Raw genomic sequence first — 24106 nt, forward strand, 5'->3', positions numbered from 1 at the left:
AGGTGGCTTTCAAATCCAGTCACTCATTGTACCACTCTGCCCTTTCCCCGGGTGCAAAACCTTCAGGTACTCACCATAATCGATTCCAGGTCGGCCCATGAAGTGAGCAGAGATCTGTCTCTCATCCTTTCCATACTCGTTCTTGGCCATTAGAGTGTAGTCTCCATTATTCATATGAGTGGGATTATCTAGCTGGAGGCAGCCGTGGTACTCCGTGTGATTGGTAACATGAATTTTAGTACAGATGTATTTGGATTCATTCAGTATTGCCCCATTGTAGAACCACTGAAGTGCTGGCTTGGGGTTGCCTCTCACAGTGAATGGGATGCACCAGTGGTGGTCTGAGGTTGGAGATTCGAGAAATGTGATAGTTGGTGCAACTAAATGAAAAGAAAAAGAGTTAATAGCACCAGAAGGCTCAGAAGCCTCCCCATTGAGTTCTGTGTCATTAATAAGGGCTTTTATTTAACCATCATTTAATTTAAGAAAACCCACAATCAGTAACTCTAGGTCAATCATTTTGTATCATCTGACTGATTTAACTCCCTACCAGGAGCCTCAGAGAGTAATTTGCCCCACTCCACACATGACTCACAAAACACAGTGAGACTCTGTGGTAGGAAGTGTTTAGTTGATGTTTACTCTGGCTTTGTTCAGGCACACACACACACACACACACACACACACACATCTTAATATTATGTGGATTCATCATAAATAATGAGAGACACTTTTTTCATTAGCAATTCTTCCTTAAATAATTAAAATAGCTATAAAAATCACTATATTTGAAAATGACTTTGGAAATGTTCTTTGAATCTCTGATCCCATGGAACACACGCTAAAATGTATCAGACTAATCAACACAGTGAATGTTGCTATTGTCACTGATTGACCAGCATGGAGTATGAAAACCTTATAACTTCTGCTGCTGCTGAATATCAAATACACTTTTAGATGTGCAGAACTATAGTGGTCCAATTTTACTAGATTCTAAATGTCCATGTTTTAATTTCTGAAATGTCTGAGGTCTAATTTAAGCTTGAAAAACAGCCTGGCAATTATCTGGCTTTAAATGTATGCAGCACCTTATGCTTGGGGGAACTGAGCACAAGCGAGTGGTCTCTACACAGACTCCCCAGGGCGAGCACCAGGGGCAGACATCCCTAGTTAAGCACACACAAAAGCCTGGAATACACTCCTGTGTCCCCAGCTTCAGCAGCCAGTGACTCCGCCAGCGACAAAGGCAGGACACCACAGTCACAACCTGTGCAAAGCACACGCTGCTCTCACTACGTACAATGCACAGTGAGGTTCACAGCATCTTGATCTTCTCCTACGAGGTTTTCTGCCACACAAGAGATTTGCTTCCCACTGTCATCAGATGAAATGTTCGTTATCCTTAAGGAGCCCTGCGTGTGGCTTGTTTCATTCTACAAATAACAAAGAAAATCTTGATTAGAATTGATCCCAAAGTATCAACTTTTCTTCCTGAAATGGAGTACACACACACACACACACACACACACACACACACACACACACACACACACTTATACACACTTACACACACCACACATACACTTACACACACCATTCACACACACCACATATACATACATATACTTACACACTCTATTGCACACACCATACACACTTACACACTTTTACATACAACACACACACACACATATATATATACACACTTAAACACACTCTCTTACACACACTTTCTTGCAGGTACCAGACTCAAGTAACAGTAAGATATTCTCTTGTTCTGGATTTCAATTGCTCCATGTTGAGTTTGACTGAGTTCCTGAATTCTTACCCACCTTCCTCCAAGGGCAAAGACTACAGAACTGTCCCATCTGTGCTCAGAATGACACAGAACGCATTATTATCTGAAGGCTCTCCTCCAATCTGATGTGTACAGATAACTAAAATGTAATCCTGAATTAGCCTTGTCTAACTAAGGATAAATAGAGAACAAATGACATCAAAAATTCATTTCAAATGCCTACATGTGGGCCCATAAAATATTGGGTGGTTTTGATGGTTGGTAAAGACCAGCAACTTGACAATGCAGGGTCACCAGGGAAGGGAATCTCAAAGAAGAACTGTCTGGGTTAGATGAACCTGTGAGAGATTTTCTTAACCAGATTAATTACAGTGGGATTATCCACCCTAAATGTGAGTAATGCAGGTCATACTACATTGATTCTGAACTGGTAAAAAAAAAGAAATGAGTTGATATATGCATGCATTAATTCACTGTCCCCTGCTCCTGACTGTGAACTTAATATGACCAGCTCCTCCAAGCTCCTGAGGCTGTGACTTCCCGCTATGATGGATTGGAACCTGAAACTGGGCACCCAATGAACGTTTTCTCCTTTAAGTCACATTTGTCTGGGCCTTTTATCACAGCAACAAAAAGGAATCTAAGAGAATGATCATCAGTATGCTCAATACGATCTCCCCATTGTCACACTACGAGACAGAACTAAACACAAGTCTTACCATGTGTTTGGAAACCAAATTCCCAACATCCCAGTACAGCGTGGGGAGTGGGTCACCCGCCACACTGCAGGAAAGTGTGACCGAGTTTCCTTCCTCCACGGTGAGGTTAGGGGCAGCCAGACGTGCAGATGGCAGACCTACAAAACAGAAAAGCACACAGAAATACACAGGAACAGTTAGAGCCAGAATCAAATGGAGAGACCACCCATGTGTTCACAGAAGCCCCGCCCCTATACCCGCCCTCCCCTACCCCCACCCCAGTAACTCCTTTAAGTCTAGAAACCTACCATCAGACCTAGACCTAGAGTTCGGGAGAATCAGACTGTCAAGGAAAACTAGTTTGAAAGATTTCTCAAATATGAAACTCAAACTATAACCGTGTTAGAATTTTCCACATCAAGTTAGCGTTAATTATTATTAGTTAAATTGACTATCTTGTTCATACTAATGATGAGAAGTTATATGAATCCTTATCACAATGAAAAATTCTTTATTTTAAAACTTAAAAACCCTTAAATGTATTTGTTGTTAGGGCAAATTGTGAACATTACACATATTTTTTAGCATTTCAGTAGTGTGGTTTTTATACCTGATATTTCAAGAGCTAGACAGTTTTTATTTTAATTCCTGCTATTTTCACTTCTTCAGGCATCTCTCCTCCCAGATGTACACACTGCCTTTCACCACCAAGAATTACAGTAACCTTTTCCTAAAGCAGGGCTTGGAGGACTAACAATGTGTTGGCCCTGCCAATCAAAGCAGCCCCCCTACTTGGTATGAGGACTATTTGGAGGGACTATGATCACCCCAATAGCCAAGTCTCACAGGACTGTGTTAGAACGTTGTCTAAGAAGCATCTTGGAGGTCAGAAAAGGATCTGCAATCACTATTAAATTATAATTAGCGCACCTATTTGCCAGCAGCCAGACTGCCCTGTGTGATACACAAACCCTTCGTTATTAAGCAGCCCTCACTGGCTAAGACCCTGTTCTTTAGTATTGACATCACACCACACAATATTTGTACATAGTGTGTCTCATAGTGTTCTGACCACTGGGAGAGGACACCCTAATAAAAATCTGGCTTTCAGGGACTTCTGAAACCTTCTTGGAATGAACTCTTCCCAAAAGCATCCAATAGAGAGGAATATTAGATATTTTGGTGGTTTCAAAGAGGCCCAGGCTATCCCAAGTTTCCCAAGGCAACGAAGCACACAACAATGGTTAAGAGAAAGCACAGAAAACAAAACCCAGGCCTTAGATACTAACCCTCATTTGTACGAACTGTGTGAATTAGGAAGCAGGTCGAGGCAGAATACCATTCAAGTTGGTGGTGTGGTCCAGGCAACTTCTTAAAAGCACATGTTTTCTTTATTTTTAGCCTAACAAGTAGCCTTGTCATTTAAAGAGTCTATAATCATATAAAACCTGTTATTAAAACTACTCAAGCTATTGTGTGAGGAGTAGTCCGGCCCCACCCAGATGGCACTGCTTCCTGTTCCCAGAAGCACCCATTTCATCTACTTGCATGTCTTTACTATTGATCTCCACCCCACTAAATATTATGCTTGCACTCCTGTTTGTTGGGTTTTCAGTTGTAGAATTACCTGCTGCTCTCCTGCCAGGAGAGAACTGGAGACTATGCCCATCTGTGCCCCAACCTTTTCCACCTGCCTACTCCAGACTCAGCACAGCTCCATCTTTCCACATGCTGTGAAGTTACATTATCTACTGAGGAAATAAATTTTACCATGATATGTAAACCTTATTAAGAGCTGAACTATCTAAAACCCATAAAATCTATCTAGTTATCGTCATATCATTTTGAGAAAGAGATCATTCCAATTACTCAGCCCAATGGAAGGATTTGGACATTCTCCCAATGCCCTGTTTCAATGAGGAAAAAGTCTATAAATATAAAAAAAAAATACGTAAATCCATCATGTTTTCTATGAATGCCATATCCTCAAATCTACCTGGAACTCCTCAGAATCTTTGTTTTATTCTCTTTATAGACTGCATCTCTAGTTTTCTCCTGAGGAAAGAGGGTCCCATCACCTGAACCACACAGAGCAAAAAGCATGTTGACTGTGAATACACAGCAGGCTTTCAGCCACTGTCTGTCATGGTGTCACCTACACTCAATGCACAAGTCCCATTTTCCCTTGGGTTTCTCTGTGCACCACTTGGTAACCAACATTCTGACAATTACTGCACATCCCTTTGCTTTCTCAGCTAATACCTTCTGGTATTTGTTGGCTCCATTTCCCTTGTATTTACAGATGTATTTACTGCCTCTAGGGTGACCTTGGGAGCCAAATGTGTTCCAAAGATGCCACTCCCTCCCATAGCCCCATCCTAATCATGGAGCCTAAAGATGTCCTTTTGGGTACCCCAACTACAAAGCTTTGGGATGTGTGCTCCCCTTTAAAAGTGTATTGGTTATTTTGGATATTCTGAGCGGAGAAATGTTCAAGTGGACTTTGGTGGGATATGCTGCATCATAATCTTAATTATTCCCATAAAGTCTGGTTTAGTATTTCTTTTCAAACATCAGTTTAGATGACTAACGGCCTTGAAGATGTTTATTTACAGTAGTAGCAATAGCAACATTTGCTGGGTGCTCATTAAAGTAAACATTCTTATGTCTACAGTGTTATTGAATCCTTATACATAACCTTGAAGACATATACTTGGTACTTGTTTAATTAATGAAGTCTGTAAGTATTATAAAAGTCAAGCACATCTTTCAAAGCTGCCCAAGTCAATGTAGACTGAGATTTGAATCTAAAATAAAGGGCCTTCACCACTATAGTACATTGCACACACTCATCTTTGCACAGACCATGCATACTGTATCTTATCCATGATCTGAGAATCTGGTTCATTTGAAAAGAGTTCTGTGCCTATTTTGCGAAGGAAGAATGAGTCTCCTTATTATAAACTAATCATCTTGCCCTGTCATAGGAGTTTCCAAAGAAATCTGTGCAAAATTGGCCAAGCTTGGATCTTTTAAATGTAAAGTCTCCTGCAAATGAGTGAGCACCTGTCTCCAGCTTTGATGCGCTGGCCAAGACCCAATAATGGAAAAAACAATCTGTACTTGAAATATCACTTGAGGCTTAATTAGCACAATAAAAATGAATTGGGAAGCATGGATCGCCAAGGCGGGATAAACCACTTGCCAGGCACTACTTCCTGGCTTAATAAGATTTGAAATAAGCACAAGCACACAGCAAAGCCCAACAACGCTTCCAAAAGCTGCTAACACACTGTGATAGACCTGATTGCAAACACCAGGCCATCTCCCTTCTGCGAGGAGAACGTCACTGGAGATGAGAAACAGCCAGCATCCCCAGCAGATGAATACCTCCATGTCGATGCTCTTGACCTGGATTTGTTCAGAAAAGAAATGCTCACCTGCCTTGTAAACTGGACAGAAAAACAGCTTGTCAAAAATGAGGGACCTTGTCAAAAACAAAGCCTCTTCCCCAGGCAGCATGGGTTGAACACAGAGGGTTTGGGTCTCTAACATTCTCCTCATCCCGCAGACCACAGTTTGAGTAGGAGGGGTTTAGACAAAGGGTGTTGGACAACTGTTTACTAGGCTTTTGTTTCTACAACTGTTATTCCTAAACTCAACAGGGGCCTGAATCTCTTCCACCAAAATTTCCACAAAGTGTGTTCTGGGAGAATTTAATACCTTAAGATGCCCATGCATATGTGGTAGGGATTGGGGCATGAGGCAGAGACAAATGTAAGATTAAAAGTAGCAAAGGAGAAAGAGAGAGCTATAGAAAACTGGGTGACTGTATGTCTTACCATATAACAACCCTCAGATGTCTTTCTCTGAGAAACAACAAAACATGAGCCACCATTGCGCCAGTATCTCCACAGGTGACTTAAGTATGAGACTGTTGGAACTGTCAGTTTCTTTGAAGCAATTTGACACAATATAAAATATTTAAATCCAGTTTAAAATTTTTCAATCCAGATGCCAAATCCTTGAAAGCAGCCGATTCATTTTGGTGAGAGTGAGTAACAGCAATGACCGTCCTCTGTGAGATTCTTCAAATGCACTGACTCCATCTTAAACGTCTCCAGTACTCTCCTGCAGTCCCCCCGCACACCCAAGAATACACAATGTCTGTATTTCCCAGTGAGGAAACTAAAGCTTAGCAAGTGTTGAAACTAAACAGATGCTTGTTAGCCATTGCTGACCCCATATCTGCCCACGGCTTTCACCAGCGCATGATTGGCTGCCTCCTCAGATCTGATGGGCTCCGCTCCACCCAGCGATGGCACGCGACTCCTAAGATCTGAATGGGAAGTCTAGGGTCCTCAGCCACAGGCCCAGAATGCATAGGTTGCACATTTCTGATAAAGGAGAAAATCACGTCTCTGCTAATTTGGATTATTAACTAGACAGTCCTGTTGTATTTATCGCTATTCACTATGAAGACATGCTGGTGTGCCTTGTCAGCTTGTCCAGCAGTTCTGAGCTCTGTTTATTCGATGTTAGCTTATCATTCATGGGTATAAAACCAGCCCAGTAAGTTAGGATTTTGTCTATATTTTATCTTTTCCTTTCTCCTTTCTTTTAAAAATTGTATCAATTTACTTTGTTTTATGTTTATGGGTGATTTGCCTGAGTGTATGTATGTGCACCATGTGCACACAGTGCCCATGGATGCCAGAAGAGGCCATCAGATCTTCTGCAAATGCCTGTGAACCACCATGTGTGTGCCAGGAATCAAACCCAGGACCTCTTGAAGAGCAGCTGGTGCTCTTAATCACTGAGCCATCTCTCCAGCTGCCCTTCCCCGCCCCCTTCTCTCTGTGCATAAAGAACCCATAGAATTCTACTTTAGAAAAAAACCATCTGGACCTTCCTCTATCTTTGGGGCATACTTTCCAGTTTGATACCAAACAAAACATACAGATAGGTAGATAGATAGATAGATAGATAGATAGATAGATAGATAGATAGATAGATAGATAGATGAAGAGATATGTGCACAGGAAAGAAGCCAGCATAGTAAGATTGATCTGTTTAGCTGTAACTGCTTACATCATGCTGCAAAAAAAAAAAAAAGACAGAAAATTAAAAATGCATGTTCCTAAGCTCAAGCTGGAAGTTACTTACACATTTAAGCTTTTGTGAGTCACGGTATAGAAGTGACAACTGCCAGATAACTTAGAAACAAGAGTTTCAGCAGCTTTGTTTGACATTCTAAAAAGGATAAAGAAAGGCACTGACCACAGTGGGCTTTGCTTCATTTTCAAAAACAAAAACTAATCTCTAATAAGGTGAAAGCAAACAGAACAAGACACGGAAGCAGAAGTGTTTTCTTTCCATCTTAAGATGCTTTGCTGATCGAGTTTCCACACTGAGCATCAGAACAGCTTTCCCTTTTAATCTATGAATGCTGACAATGCAGAACCATTACCCACTGAGTTTCCTGGTTTCAAGCGAACAAAAGAAGGTGTGTCCTGCTATGCACTAAGCAGAGATGTGCTGCTACGAATGAACTGTGGCTGAAGCTGAAGGAAATCATAGAAACAAATCATTGGCATCAGTCAGTCCAGGGAGCAAGGCCTCTCTTCCAGGCGTGCGTGGATCGCTCCCAACCTTCATCACCACCTGTCCTTATTTTGTGGATGATGTTTTAAGGAGTACTCACACTAAGTTTGGGAAAAATTGAAAATGGAAATTGTTACTATGAATAACAAAGAAGCCAAAGGCAGGTGTGATTTCCGTCCAGGGGTGTTTTATAGCATCCATAGCAGCAAGCAAATCTGCCCATTTACAGTCACTCTTACAGCAATTGCTTGTTAGCAAACTCATCTGAGGGGCTGTTTTGATATAACCCAGAGAAATACCGCCTTTCCTAACTTTACCCTTTACCTAGAATAGATCATTGCTTTCTGAAGAAGCCTCCTTCTAGATAATATTAAGCCATAATTGTAGTATTTAAAATTTGAAGTACAAATCCAGTTAGCCAGAAGAAATTATTGAAAAGCTTCTATTAAAAAAGACTGATGTGGTGTGCAGAAATTGAACAGAAAAATATTTAAAATAATTTTATTTAAAACACTAAAAGAAGCTGGTATTGGTGGCTCATATCTGCCACTCTAGAACTCAGGAGGATAAGGCAGAAGGATTGCTGTGAGAAGCCAGCTTGAGCAGCATAGAGGGGACCTTCCTTGATCCTGCCCCACCCCCACAAAATCCATATCAACACAACCCATCCGAGTTAGGATCCATTTGTAGGATCCATTTCAGTTCCTCAGAAAGCTGGTCCACTGCACCACCTTATCCAGCTAACGTGGAAATTGCAGGAATGTACCTGCCACCTCACAACTGATGGTTTTTCTGAAGCTGAGAGGGGTTGTGCGGTCACAGCACGAATAAAAGGATGGTCATCATTGCAGGTGGGGACCCTCCGCAAATACTGTTCGTCATTTGACTGTTAATAGTAATGGTACTAAACTCTTACCCCTGCCCCTGGCTTGACTAATCAGTACAAAGTCATAGGAAGAGAAGAAATGAGACCCTCTTCAATTAAATAAGGACAGACATGTCACTGGAAATTTAGGGTGGCCCTAAGATTGAGCTGAATACAGGGTTGAAAGTGTAACTGTCACATTAAACACCCCCACCCTCCCAGTCCAGCCAAGAAAAGAAAAATGTCAACCCTCTCATAACAGGGCCCCTCTTCAACACCACAAACATTTCATTCTAAGAATAAGGTGATTCGGGACTGGTGAGATTGCTCAGATTCCTTCTGGCAGGAGACAATTGACTCCCATAAACTGTCCTCTGATGTCCAATCACATGCCATGCCACGTGTAGCTTGCAGACCCAGAGGGGAGACCTGGGCTGACACATGGTAAGGCCCACAGATATACAGGGGCAGTGGAAACTGTGGTGGGGGCTGAATCTGGCCTGGGATTAGGTCTATGGGCTTGCAGGGAATTCTACAACTATAATTCTACAGTGAGGGGAGCTGGGGGCTCAGAGAGGAAGCCTAAGGTGTCCACAGGGATAGGGAGCCCCACTGCTCCCAGGGCAGTACCTGACACTCAGGGGAAACAGTTGCTGGCCCTAAGTACCAATCCCACAGAGGAGAATGACATCTAGACTCTACTATGACTTAGTCCTCTCCTGAACATAGTAAATGCATCCACCAAAAGAAGGATAGTAAGTTGAATTTTAAAAGGTAAGAAGGAAAGAAGGAAAGGAAGGAAGGAAGGAAGGGCAAATCAATAAACTAATTCTAGATGTGCAAGTCCTAGTATAGAACACACACACACAAAAAAAAATCTGTTGAAAGAAATGCCAACCCTAGCACAGGAAGCACTGAGAATAGATAAGACCAGCAATTTATAGTTAAAACACTAAATATGTAAAACAAAGAAAGCATATTGAAAGCAGTAAGAGAGAAATACCCAGTCAAATGTAAAGGCAGACTCACCTGAACAGAACATCCTCAGCAGAAACCTTAAAAGGTAGGCAGGTTTTAAAGTTTTCTAAACCTTAAAAATTTAGCACAATATATTTCCAATCTCTGAAAGCCAATGATTGCTAACCCAGATTCTCACACCCAACAAAACAATCTCTCATAATTGAAGGAGAAAGAAAAACTTTCCATGATAAAAACAAGCTAAAGGAGTTCATGACCTCTTAGTCAGCCCTAGAGAAGACAGGTTAAAGACTCCTCCAGGCTAAAGAATATGATAAATATTTCCAGCAAGCTATAGGAAAGAACAAACCACATGAATAGCAGTCACACAGGGGAGAGATACAAAACCCCAAGTACTATAAAAAAAAAAAGACAGAATTCAATACATACCTTTCAATAACTATAAATATCAATTGTGTCAATTACCCCAATCAAAAGACACAGTCCAACAGACTCAACTGAAAAGTGACCTCTTTAGTTGTTGCCTCCAAGAGTGTATGTCTTCATCAAAGAAGGGGTCAACTTTAGGGTGAAAGGCTGGGAAAGGAATTTCAAGCAAATGGAACTAAGAAACAAGCAACTGTCAGTGTTCTGATATGTGACAAATTGATTCAAATCAAAACCAGTCATAAGATACAAAGGTCAGTTCATACTGACATGGGGAACAATTAACCCATGAAGAACATATTGCCATTCAAAACACCGAGTCCAGTGAACATAGTGCACCCAGTTAAAACAAGTACTATTAGATGTAACGGCAGACAGATCCCAACACAGTGAGGTTAGAGGACTTGATTATCTTGTTCTCAATAAAAGACTGGTCATCCTTTCACAGATACTTTTTAGGAAAACAGTATTACTGATATCAAAACCAAATAAAGACACAGCAACAAAAAGAAAATTATATGGTAATTTCTCTGATGATCATAGTTGCAAGGATGATCAGGAGAAAACTTGCAAACCAAAAACATGTACACACCAAAAAGACCGTTCACCATGATCAAGTTGACTTCATTCCAATGGCACAAGGATAGTTCAACATTTACAAATCAGTAAACATAATACATCACAGAAAGAGACTCAAGGACAGAAATCTCATGATCATCATAGACACAGAAATAGCTTTTGACAAAATCCAGCATGGCTTTATAACAAAAGCCCCAAGGAAGCTAGGAATAGGAAAAACAAATCCCAGCACACTAAAGGCTATATGTAACAAACCAAATGGAGGGAAATCTGAACCATTCTCATTAGCACGGTAAGAGTGCTCATTATCTCTTCTTACTTAATTTGTGCTTGAAGTACTAGCTGAAGCAATAAGACAAGAAAAGGAAATAGAGAAGATACTAATGAGAAAGGAAGAGCTGAAATATCCCTATTTTTAGAAGATGTAAGATACATGAGACACTGAAAACTTCATCAGAAAATTCTTAGAGCTGGTAAGTATTTCCAGCAAAGTGGTAGGATGAAAAAATGTTCAACCTCACTCACCATCAGATGAGTGAAAACTAAAAAATCTCTACCTTGCCCCAGCAAGAATCATAGACATTAAGAAAACACATACTAACAAATACTGCTGAGGGTATGAGCAAAAGGGAACCCTCAGGTACTGACAGAGGGGATGTAAAGTGGTCCAACCACTGTAGAAATAGCTGTGAAGACTCATCAGAAAATCAAAAATTAGAACCACCATATAACCAAGCCCAACCACTCCTAGGTATTCACATAAGGACTCCAAGTCAGACACAGCTGCGGCTCAGCCATGTTCACTGCAGCTCTACTCACAATAGTTATGTTACAGAACACACCTAGGTGCCCACAGATCGGGAATGAATCAAGACAGCATGGCCTGCTTTCCAGACACACAGAAGAATGAAGTTATGTCATCCATATCAACTGACCAATAATCTGTTAGGTGAATCAAGCCAGTCTCAGAAAGACAAGTATCTCATGTTTTCTCTCACTTACAGGTCCTGGATTTTGCAAAGATACATAAAATCACATATATGACATAAATATAGAAACACAATTGTTTAAGGAAACAAAAGGTACATACTAGAGGACAGGAGGGTTGAAAAGGAGCGTGGGGGTACAGAGCGAATGCACTTAAAGCACATCATAAATTGATTGAAAATGTCCTTAGGTAGCCCAGTAGCATGTACAATAAATATGCACCAGTGAAAACCTTAAAATACATTTTTAAACCTTTAAAAACTTCCACTGAGCATCATTATCATCTCCCCAACTGTTTACTCGTGTGTGTCTCAGTGTTATAAATGTATTTGGTGTCTCTTCTCTGCCATTTCAACAGGAACACACACCTATGATGGTATGGAAAGAAATAATTCTAGTTTCTTAAGTAAAAACCCATAGGTTATTTCCTTTCCGATGTATTGCTGAATTACCTATTAATTCACCTTTATAAACATTTTTCAAATTACATTATTTATCTCCTAATGCTTTTGTTGTTGTTACAGATCTAGGAAATCATGCCATTTGTATCTTCTGATAATTGTGAGCACTTTCTTCTAATAAGTGGCAATACATGAAACCCAATACAATCATCAGTCAGTAGCTTGTAAACATTTTCTTTTAAACAGAAAAAAATAAAATCAAAATGTAAGATGATAAAACACTAAGAAATGGGTGAAGAAATGTAAGTATTTTTTCCTTTTTAGTATCATAAACTCTAGACACTTGCAGAAAATGCATGTAGAAATATATGTAACAAGTGTTTTGGATTTATTATTTTGTCAAAAAAAACCCAGAGGTATACTTTATAACTTTAAAACAATTAAAAAACAGAAACTAAAGATTACAATAAATGAAAGAAAAGGGGAAATGCTACAGAGAATTAAGGAAAGCATAGAAAGAGGTGCATTCACCAAGTCATAAAACAGTTCACTATACACTGAAGAGTACTTAATAATCAAGAAAAGACAAGCACAAAGGCCAGGAGTCACTTTTAAGAGATAAACTAAGAAGTTTGCTGATATCAGGCTACGTAACTTGCTAGAGCGGTAAGAGTGTAGTAGACTTTAATGACACACATCTTATAAAATAAAAGTTCAGCTCTCTGTGATGTCTTCTAGAAGAACATTTACAGGAGCATGAAGAAGGATTGTGGGAACACTATGATAGTAATAATATGAGAACTGAGGCTGGAGAGGTAGCTTAGCAGTTAAGAGCACTGGCTGCTCTTCTTAGGACTGGGTTCAGTCCCCAACACACATGTATGTGGTAGCTCACAATAACCTGTGATTTCAGTTCCAGGGGATCAGACGCCCTCTTCTGGCCCCTGTGGGTACTGCATGCCTGTGGTGCATATATATTCAGGCACAGACATATATACAAATAAAAATTTTTAATTAAAAATAAATAAAAATAAAAATATTTCTTTAAAATGGGAAATAAGCCAAGTAGCCATCAGTATGGAACACTTAGTATAATTAAGATACATTTGACCACAAATGCTCTCAATAGTTAGAATCTAATGGGTCTGTCACTACTTACTTAAAATGATTATAAATTTTAAAAAGTGTGTTTTTATAGAGTACAGGAAATACTTTTTATGGCAAAATTACCTCTGCAATTTCAGATAAATAAAAATACCTTGAAAAACACAAATGAATAAGGAAAGTACAAAATAAATTCTGCAGAAAATTGACTGACAACTAAGTATGCAAATTCACTGACACAGCCCCAAATGTTGCTTTAACAAGCACTGATAACACCGAAATGGATTACAAATGTAACCTTTTAGTCCTAGTGTATCAATCAACCCCAGCTCCCTGGCAAGGGGGAGGGGTGTGTGTGAAAACGTTACTCTCAAACACGTAATTCATTAAGAATTGTGTAGAAAAACAAAAGAAATGAAAAATATCAAAAGTAGACTAAGAAAAAATAAGTGTCTGTTTACTTTGAACATTTCTTCTATTCATATCTCAATGGTCAACCATGCCAATGATGGGTGAGCTCTGAACCCATGTCAGGACCAGGCGGCCATGTTTTAAGATTGATAAGAGAGAGTTGGTGTCAGACAAGGACAAAGCAAACACCCATCTGGAGGCAGCTCATGGGACAAGAGCCTGTGTCCCATGGCCTCTCTTCCATGTTTCCTGGATCAGAAAGCCAAAACAGCTATGTGGATTTGGGTGTGAGCAGCCGAGTGGCCAGGTGACTCAACAGTGACTCTCTTGTCCCTCTAGGCAGCGTCTCTCAGCTCTCTTATCAGTTGGGAACAGATACACACTAAGAGATATTTGGTGTGCTGGTTTTTTTTTTTAAGGTTGACTGGTAAGGAAGGTCGAGGGGAGCTGGGAAGAGAACAAAACACAATTCCCTCACAATGAGAACAGAAGACTCCACCTGCAACATGGAAATCTGTGTGACGGATGAGTGATGTCTTCTAAGGCCCTTCAGAGTCACTTATTGTTTTACTATCATTATTAAATCCTCACCAAGAGTAAACAGAACAGTGCTGTTCTTAATAAAAGTGGGACTTCAAACAGGGCCTTCTGAAGGTAAACGGTTAACACACATGCCCGTGGACACAAATCAGGTGCTACATAATTTCCTGCTTTGTCACCAGCCACCAGGCAAGAGCAAAGAGAATTGTTTGTGAACTTGCCAACTGTTGGACTGATTAAAATTTTGATGAAGAAATAACACTCACACATAGGTATTATAGAAATAAGTCACAGGATCATAAAATCCTAGCCATGACTCTGATTTTCCTGCTTGTGGGACATTAGCTCCCACTGAGAGCTGGGTTTTGTCCTAAGGTGTCCTTTTAAACTCTCCACATGGAAATGCTGGGGGAATGGGAGGTGGCCGGAGAGAGTCTGAGCCCAGACACAGGGTCAAGCAGGTGGAAGCACAGCTGGCCACAGCATAAGAGACCCCAGTGTGGGGCAGCGAGGCAAGCCGGAGGGACTGCAGGTTTGGACTGTCTGCTTCAGCTGCTCGACTCTCGGCATCCTGAGTTCCTTCCCTCCGCATGACCTACTTGCCAATCAAGTGTGCATGTGACCTGGGATATTTTCTGGGAGAGTGGGTAGGTGGATGGATGGATGGTAGATGGACTGACAGACAAATCAACAAGGGAATTAACAGTCTACTTTTTCTCCAAGTTCTTCAATGTCAGCCATTCAGAAGTGATGTTCTACTTGGAAAGAATAGTCACTGAAGGTGCTCCAGACTGGCTTCTCCACACTGCACATAAATGTCTGATTCACCAGAGACATCCACAACACACTCTGTGAAGTCTGGGTAGTGGTTTTCTTCCCAGACTCGCTACCATACCAAGGCAATTAGAATAATTAATAGCAACTAGAACCCATTGATTTAAAAATAAATTACCACAATTGGGTATCTGCAGGTTTGCCAGGGGGGTGTTCTTGCTGCTTTCATTGAGGCAGTACAAATCCTGAGTGTCTGGGCTGGATTTAGTCTCTTGGAGAGTCTTGATCCACATAATGTCACAGGAACATGTGAATGGATTGCCCACCAGGATCCTACATGGAACAGAAGTGCAACCTGATCAGGCTCCCACTCAAATTTCAGCTTCACTAGCATTTATGAACAACTACAGGAGGAAGGCTTCTTAGCTGTCAACCTTTGAAAGTCATACCGACGTTCACGGCGTGACAGTACTTATTATTCACTCCATTATCTAATAACTACTTGCTGCTGTTATGTGCAAACAAAACTGTAGAGGCTAAAGAGAGCAAAGAGATGCGAAACTTTGCAGAACGTGTAGGAAAACAGATCTGAACAAACACAGCTACGACAGAGAGCATCTCATGATAGGGGAAGGTGCTGTTCTTGTACTTAAATGAAGATGTCAGTGATAATATTTTAGAAGCATTAATACACCTATTTCTGACCAGGTTAGAGACTTAAGAGTTCTCACTTCAGTGGGGGAGCAGGACCATTGTGTCTCCATTTAAAATGAAATTAAAGATAGGGATCCAAGGCTGAGGTGCAAGACCCAGGAGGCTGTCTTTCTTGCCTTTCTGTGTTATGCAACCAGAGTCCTTTTCATTCAGGCAAGAGAGTTGAGGGCATAGCTGGATGGAAGGAAGATAGAGAACACATATGCCCATCCTCAACCCAGTGAGGCTTTCAGAGGATGATATGCTGGACTCCCCAGGCTGAGCTGTGCAGTCTACTGCAGGAGGGTATGCAAAAAGACCTCAGCCATGCTGTCTGGATGCTAGTACTACAGTGGGTGAAAGAGGAAGTGGTCAAGAGGAAAACAAAAACCACAGGGAAAAAATCTTTAATGCTATTTATAATGCTCAGTGGCCTATTTAAGATGAATTCCATTTATGATAATGAACCTTTAAATGAGGCCATTTTCAATCGTTACATAGACTCTGCCTGGCGCTAACCACAATACTTAAGATTTCCTGAGGACAGGACCTGGCTTTGCAGCATCGTTTACTCCTGTGGTTTTCTGATTGTGTTCTAAGAATCTCAGAGGTCCCAGGAGACTTTTCTGTGAGTTTCTTGAGGGGAAATGTGGTCATGGTAGACTGGTTTAATTTGTATCTGCTTGCTCATCTCCAAGTATCCCACAAATATCAAAATAGGATTTGATGATATGACACATGGAATAGGAGGTGGAAAAGACCCTCCATTGGCTCAAACTCAAGTCACCCAAGCTATTTCCTAGAGTTCTGAGTACATAAATAGCCAAAGTCTTTCTAAAATCAGGCTGTAATCAAATAAGCTGAGTGGGGAAAAAAATGGAAAGGATGCTTCATTTATGAACCCAGGATGTACACATGGCCACACAGCACTGGTTTGCTTAGGCACCCACCTCTCCTAGGATGGAATCCTAGACACAACTTTCTCTCCTTCAATCTGGCAGGTAACCCCCACATAGTTAGCACCTGTTGAATGAGTTGCTGAGCAATGCTACTGGTAGGATTTTGAAACATGAACTGAAAAGAAGAACTCTAATTTTTAATTCATCCAGGAGATTTTATGCAGTGGCACCCAACACCTTTACATGGAGCACCTTGCTCTGTGCCACATGTCTGCCTTTGAGGTGTCAAATCTCTTCCTGTGTTAGAAATGCCAAAAGAACAAAAAGGCACACGACACATGGCCCCTCTCACATGTGGAGCCAATTAACCTGGTCTCATAGGTGTAAGGTGTAGGTAGTAGTTACTAGAAGCTGGGAAGAGTAGTGGGAAGGGTGATGGAGACTGTCATAGCACTCTACAGTATAGTAGGCTTACTATGTTAAACAGTAATTTATACTGCAAAAGATGTAGAAGAAAGTATTTTGAGCATTGAATATTTGAAATTTTATATATAATATACATATAATCAGTATACCAGTGTATAAGATATGTATATATTCTTATATACTACATGCAAATGTCAAATATACTGTACCCCAAAGAAATATATAACTAGTATCAACTTAAAATAACTTAAGGAAATAAACACTAGTGCTTCAACTCCCTGAAGTTCAGTTTATTCCAAATAATTGCCAGTTGTCAAGACCTTCATCACATAGCCCCTTCCTGCTTGTACAGTTGTGACCTCTCCACTAGGGGAAGCCTCCTGTCTGCATGACGTGCTTGAGCATAGCAAAGGACCCTCTTTATAGGAAGATGCTGTGTGTGTCTCATCTTGAGCACCTAATCCAATGGGCACTCCTTCTTCTGGCGTTAATCTGAGGACCATGGACCATGCCATCACCCCCTAGTCTCTTCTCCAGTCTGCTAGACCAAAGTCCTAACCTCCCTCCACTGTCCCTGCTCCACCCCCACTCCCCCAACCCCCCCAACATACACTATACCTCAGAAATCAGACCTGCCTTCCAGCTCTGCTGGGCATAGCTATTTCTGTCAGGATGGTTTCCTATTGGTTGAAGGAAAAAATTGATCAACCCCATGTGAGTTGTTCCCAGACTGCCTCTATGGAAGCAGCAAGGGGCTCCCCGCTTGGGGCAGCCAGCACTCAGATGTGCACATGCCGACCTTGATATACCTGGCTCACATGCTCATGGGCAACCTCACATTTCCATTATGGCTCCTTCTCTAGGGGACTTCATCCTGCTACTCAGAGCCCAAGCCACCTCTTAGCCCCATCAGTGTCTGGAGTAACAGCAAGGAGGGGACAGGAACCACCCCAGACGGGAACAGGGCCCATGCCCAGGCCCACCTCTCGGTGTCTGGGAGCAGACTGGGCAGTGGCCCTAGAACCCACTTCCTCTGCTCTGAACTGTGAAGCTTCACTAAGAACCCTCAAGTCACCCTTCGGCTTTTGATGTGTGATGACTTCTGCCCCACCCCACATTCCTGACTTTCCCAGAGAAGAAAATAAACACTGAGAACAGATGTTTTTAAGTGGTTTATATTAATGTTTCTTCCTAACCTCCAAGGCCTGTCCTTCCAGCCCCATGCCTGCCTTGGGGATCCCTCAAGCACCTCCTCACAGCAATGGCGGCTGTTCATGTTTGCCTTGTGGTGATTACACCAAGAACTGAGCACCAACAGAGATATTAGCTGTTGGTCAGCAACACATCTCAATGTTTCTCCTACCATTTCACAGAAGAGGAAACTGGGACATAAGGATAAATAATGAGCATAGTGGTGAACCAAAAAGAAGAGCTCAAGAGAGGGTCGGGGTGGGGAAAAACCTCCCCTCCATGGTTGGCTACACCCAGGCCTACACTGGGCTGAGGCTGACAGACAAAGCTGGAAGGATTTGATCCACTGTAATTTCCTCTTTGATGAACTTGCTTTATTTGGGCGCTTGGATAAAGCAGGAGCCAGATGAGATGAACTAGAAAGCCACTTTAGCACGAAACTCCCTGATGGTTTTTCTCTTTTCCTTCTATTAGAAAATAAATTATTTTTGTAAAAACAACATCAACTGAGCATAATGACATATCATTGAGATTGGGATTTTAATCACCCAGTTGGGACAAGACTAAAGAAATCATTTTTCAAGAACTTTGATGCAACATAAACTTGCAATGGTACTCATTTAAAAAAAATACTTAATTATCCTTTCTTTTGAAAATTTCCTCACAAATGCCAAACAAAATCATTACTTACAGCTCAGACAAGTCAAGGTGGCGGAAATGCTTCCTAGACAAACTCGTCAGCTTGTTTCGTGTGAAATTACTGAAAGAAATCAGATACATTAAGTGTGAATTTAAAAGGCTATGGTTTTAAAATGATGTGTTCAAATAAAGATTTTGTTTTCAAAATGTAATTTTCTTGGATTGGGGTACACATGTTAATTAGACTCGGTCATGTCTTTTACCTGGAAAGATAACTTCCGGGGTTCCTTGACTTTTACGGTTTCCACGAGCTATGAAAGAAGAGTCTGTGCTTCATAGAGTTAATTTTTGATATCTTTGTTTCACCCAAAAGCTTACATTTCACATGTTGATTGGAAGCCCAGCTCTATGCCTAGTGGAGATCCTGACGTTTTGAACATTTAATTGGGGAACATATAATAAAATATAACATCATAAGCTCATGAGAACAAGAAAGCTTTACCACTAAAAAGCCTCTTAAACATTTTGAGTTACGTGACAAACAAAACTTGGAATAGACATAGAATTTAAACTATCTTTTCGGGAAAGAACACACCTGCTGACTGAAACTGTCCTGATGAGACCAGTTACGTAGGGCCTCAAGAGTGAGTAACTCCATGAAGAAAACAAGATGAAAATTGGGGAGCAGGGTGTCAGGCTTTATCTTGAACTCCCAGAAACACGGCATCTTCAGAGTTACATAAACCAATGGAAAGATGCGCTATCCATGGTGAAAAACAACAACAACAACAAAACCTAAGAATTTCCCGGTCAGGTGGATGCGCATTCCAAGTGATCTGTGCCATGATCATTGGGATGGGAAATTTCCGGCCATTATCCAGGTAGCTGAGTTTGTTTACTGTTAAAATTTTACTTAAAGTTAAGGAGCTATAATGTCTAACAGTGACGGTAATCCTGGCCCTGACCTGTACCTGAGGCCAGTATGCGGTATCAGTCCAGTGTTCTGGTCTGTGTGAAGAGTCACCTTCAGAGTGACTAAAGAGCTAAATCATGAGCTAGTACCAGTCATCTGGTGAACGGGGAAAAAATGTGGCTTCTCATAACTCAAGAATGGATACGTCCATCCAGTGAACCTCCTTCACACAGATTTCCACCCACCTGAACCCTGACTGACAGCCAGATGCTCTCCTGCCTTCTCAGCTTGTATCTTTTCTGTTCACACTAGTGCAGCGTGCTTACCCCCAGGCAATGGTATCCCACGTGAAAGAATAACCCACCAGGAAGTTGTGAGACATGCCCATGTAAGTCTTTTCCTCTGGAACATGAACTAAGAAGGGCTCCAGTGGAGCACATCACATCAAAAAGTCTATGCCTGTCTTTAAGGCTCAGATAGGCTCATATTCATCACAAATCCCAATCCTTCAGAAAAAAATGAAAAAAGAAAAAAATATGTTCTTCTCTCCCAAGATAAATAAAAACAGAGAGGAGGGAAGAAGGGGAGGGGAGGTGGGAATGGAGGTGGGGAGGAAAGGAAGAGAAAAAGAGGCAGAGACCAGGAGAGAGGGGAGGCAAGGGGAGGCATGGAGAAGAGGCCCTGTCAGCTCCATGCTGCCCTGTGGAGCAGCAGCCCCCAGCCAGCTCCCTGCGGCCGGCCCTCCCTGGAAGCCAGGGCTCTGTTGGGTTGCCAACAGCACAGCACAGCGGCAGGGTGACCAGCCAGAGAACAAGATGAGTTTTATGAAGCATACTTAGGAACGGGGCCAAAAGCCAAAAAGGAGGAAGAAGGAAGAAAGAAATCAACAATCCTCTCACTGTTTGATTGTAAAACTTTGTTAAGAGCATAATTAGCACCTCGGCAAAGCCCCTGGAAAACACACAGGCTGGCTTTTCTCACAGTCCCTGGGGCTTTAGGGTCTGGGCAGCAATTAAAGGCACCTAGACATACATTCAAAGACGAGCTCTGGATGGCCACTGTGTGAGGGTAACATGGACCAGGCAAGCTGAGGAAGGTGAGCCAGGGTTCCCCTCCGAAGTTCCCTAAAGCCCAAAGTGCAAGAGTTGCATCTTTCCCACATCTCTGTATAGGTAGGGGAGCTCAGGGGTCGTCAGGTCAGCCTGGGGCTGGAGAGCTTTCAGCACACATCGCTTCCTTAACCACTTGCACCTCACTGTGTTGATAACTGAGGTCAGTGCAATTTGCATTCGGAACATCCAGGGAAAACAAGCTGGTCCCCAGGGTCCTCAGTCCCAAGCAGAGGCTGGGACAGAAGGCAGATGCTAGAACCGACTCTCCCTTCCATCCCTACCACCCGCCAAGGCAGGCTACCTGACTCAGCTTCATTCTGTGACTAGGAACAGCCCCTTTCTCCATGTGGAAGCATGAAGCTCACTGGCTTCTCACTACTCTTTGTGAATGCTTGAATGCTTGCGTAATTTCATTGTGTCATGCTGCTTGACAATAACTACACAAATCAATAGAGTTTTTGAAGATTGATCAATTATTGGCTCCTGCTTGTTGTCTGGTAAGAAAGCTGTATAGAATATCTATTCCTCTTTAGTGTTTTATCTTAAATAAGACCACATTAAGAGGCAGGACCAGATATGTGACTTTATGGATGTGCAAGCTAGAACACCATTAGAATTATCCTATCACATAGCAACACAAAAAACACACAAGGGCTATCAATAGAATTTCAATTAGCCATGGCCCACTGTTCATATTATAATGGGAGCATCAATCCCCTGAGGAATCAGCACACAATGCAACTGCTGAGCGATTTGGGTCTAAGGTCATCTGTAATGAAAATTCAAAAACTTAACTATTAAGGTCATTAATTACTTCTGAGAGATTGCAGCGGGACATTTTCCAATTCTTATCCTGCTCTCAGGTCTGTGCCACCAAGGGCCACCAATACATCAGGTTTGCCCCAGCAAACCAATCCAGACAGGCTGTCAAGAAGCGTTTAAAGAAAATGTGTTTTTAAAATGTGCCCAGAGTTTTATTCTGTTTTTGCAGAATGTTTTCTATCTTAGAAAGTGACTTCATTATTCCTGTCACATATAAAATATGAACTCATGATAATGACTTTATGAAATTAAGGCCTTCAGTAATATCAACACATCTCCATAGGGCATCCAGGCAGTCTCTCTAAGACAATGAATTCTTTAATAACCAGCATAGAAATCAGGCCGAGAATTGTTTTCCCCAGGGAGGGGAAAGGGACAGATGTTATAGGATGATAGTGATGGCAGAAATTTTATCTCCTTTATTCCTGTTTTAAGAACACAGTGAAGAGTTGGCCACCTGATAAGTCCCACAGCTCCCTCCAACTGGGAATACAGACATCATTCTACGCAACTGAAATGTTTAGGTGAGACCCAGCAGGTAAACCGCAAACTGTGAAATGCTCAAGTTATTGCAAAGAGAATTTGGTCAGCAAGAACTCAGATGACAACCCTCCAGCAGAAGATCTACTCCATGTAGAACTCAGTGTGAGGGAATCTGAGTTTGGGGAAGGACCATGGGCGTGTTTGTCTTTTGGGTGATCTGTTTAGTAGGATATCTCAGGAAGCCCATAATTTATTGACTTAACTGGTATCATTAAAGGGACTTAACAGAAAACCATATAATAACTCTTATTTCCTGCATTTCCAATTGACCTGAGTCAACAAAATGCCGATATGACGTGGAGGAAAGCAATTCCTACTATTAAGAGTCATCTGAACCTTATCATATCCAGTGATTGATTTTTTTCCTCTATTTTTATCAATCCATGGCACATGCTATTGAGAAAATGAAAGCTCAAATGGTCCTATTATAAGAGAAAAAACATTAGTAATTTTTATTTCCTTAAGCCATCCAAGGCCAAGTCAGCGTCTTGATTACTTAGCTTGATGTCTTGCAGGGAGTGTGTCTTATTCCAAGGAAAAGAATCAAGACCTCTGTACAAGGACATCGTTTTCACATCAGAGTCCTTGCCATTGGCCCAGTGCTCTGTCCAAGATGGAAATGGCCCAGAAATTCACAAAAGGGAATGAACAGGCTGTTCTAAGCACCCCAAAGCCATTCCGAAATCAATCAGAATCAAAGCTAAAGCTCCTAAGCTGTTATCATAGCTACACTAACTACCAAAGTGAAGGTTAGCACTGGCAAAGGAAGAAAATAAACAAGAGTGAGAAAATACTGAATAAATCAGGCAGATCACTCTCTACTCACATGTGCTGCAGGTTGCTGTTTTTCAGAAATGCTTTGTAAGCCACAAATTTTAATCCGGAATCCACAATTGTCCTACAGAAAACACATAACGGCACTTACATTAGAACTAACCAGCAAGTTACCTACCCGACCACAGCAGAACACAGGAAGTCTCTAAGGTAACATACGTAAATGGTGAGTACTCACAGGTTTTTCAGTCCCACATAAGCTTCAACATCATCTTCATTGATGATTTCTAACCTTTTCTGATTTGCAATGAAACTGTAACAAAGCAGAAAGGAAATGTGGGTGACTCCGAATGCAGGTGATAACACAGAATGAGTGAAAGGTTTCTGCACCCCATAAGCCTCTCAAACACAGCAATCCAAATCAGACCAAATTAAACTGAATTAGAAAAAGCCCAGGTTTAAGGGGTAAAACGCTCCTGGATGATTTCCCAGCCCCCCAGAGAGGAGACGGGGAAGAGAGACCAAAAATTCATATGTCTGTTTTCTGAGGGGCAGTTTAAATATCCCGTGGGAGTGGTCTTGAGCATCTCTGGGGGAGGAGCCGTGTTTGGCAGGCTTTCTGAGATGAGGCAGGGTTTGGGGAGAAAGAGATGGGGGAGGGGGATTGAAGTGGGGCTTCCACCAGAACATTCCAGGCTCTTTGGGTATACAGATGCCAGGGGGACAGAAGGGGAGGGTCTGAGGTAGACCTTCCACCAAAACAGTGATGGGTAACTTCTTTGCAACTTTACCAAGATGTCCAATGAGTCCCTTTTGCACCACAGAAGGGACTTCTTTTGTTATCATTGGCTCTTTGAGAATTTAGTACAATTTATTTTGTTCATATTGCCCCCATTCCTCCATCCATCCCTAGATCCACCCCCAGCCCT

At 41.6% G+C, this 24106-nt stretch overlaps 1 protein-coding gene across 9 annotated transcripts in view; it reads right to left on the reverse strand.

The window, feature by feature from the left end:
- Ntrk2 (neurotrophic receptor tyrosine kinase 2) overlaps nucleotides 1-24106 on the reverse strand; it is a 392209-nt gene that overhangs the window by 336595 nt on the left and 31508 nt on the right. For all 9 annotated transcript variants that reach the window (XM_052726807.1, XM_052726804.1, XM_052726802.1 and 6 more), the window contains 7 exons: nucleotides 23416-23490; nucleotides 23230-23301; nucleotides 19066-19134; nucleotides 15344-15498; nucleotides 2518-2654; nucleotides 1301-1433; nucleotides 75-380 (listed from right to left, as the gene is read on the reverse strand). In XM_052726807.1, coding sequence (XP_052582767.1) covers nucleotides 75-380; nucleotides 1301-1433; nucleotides 2518-2654; nucleotides 15344-15498; nucleotides 19066-19134; nucleotides 23230-23301; nucleotides 23416-23490 — 947 coding nt within the window. The remainder of the gene's footprint in view (nucleotides 1-74; nucleotides 381-1300; nucleotides 1434-2517; nucleotides 2655-15343; nucleotides 15499-19065; nucleotides 19135-23229; nucleotides 23302-23415; nucleotides 23491-24106) is intronic.

The sequence above is a fragment of the Peromyscus californicus genome, unplaced genomic scaffold (assembly GCF_007827085.1).
Source record: "Peromyscus californicus insignis strain IS unplaced genomic scaffold, ASM782708v3 Scaffold_8__1_contigs__length_139910024, whole genome shotgun sequence".
NCBI lineage: Eukaryota > Metazoa > Chordata > Mammalia > Rodentia > Cricetidae > Peromyscus > Peromyscus californicus.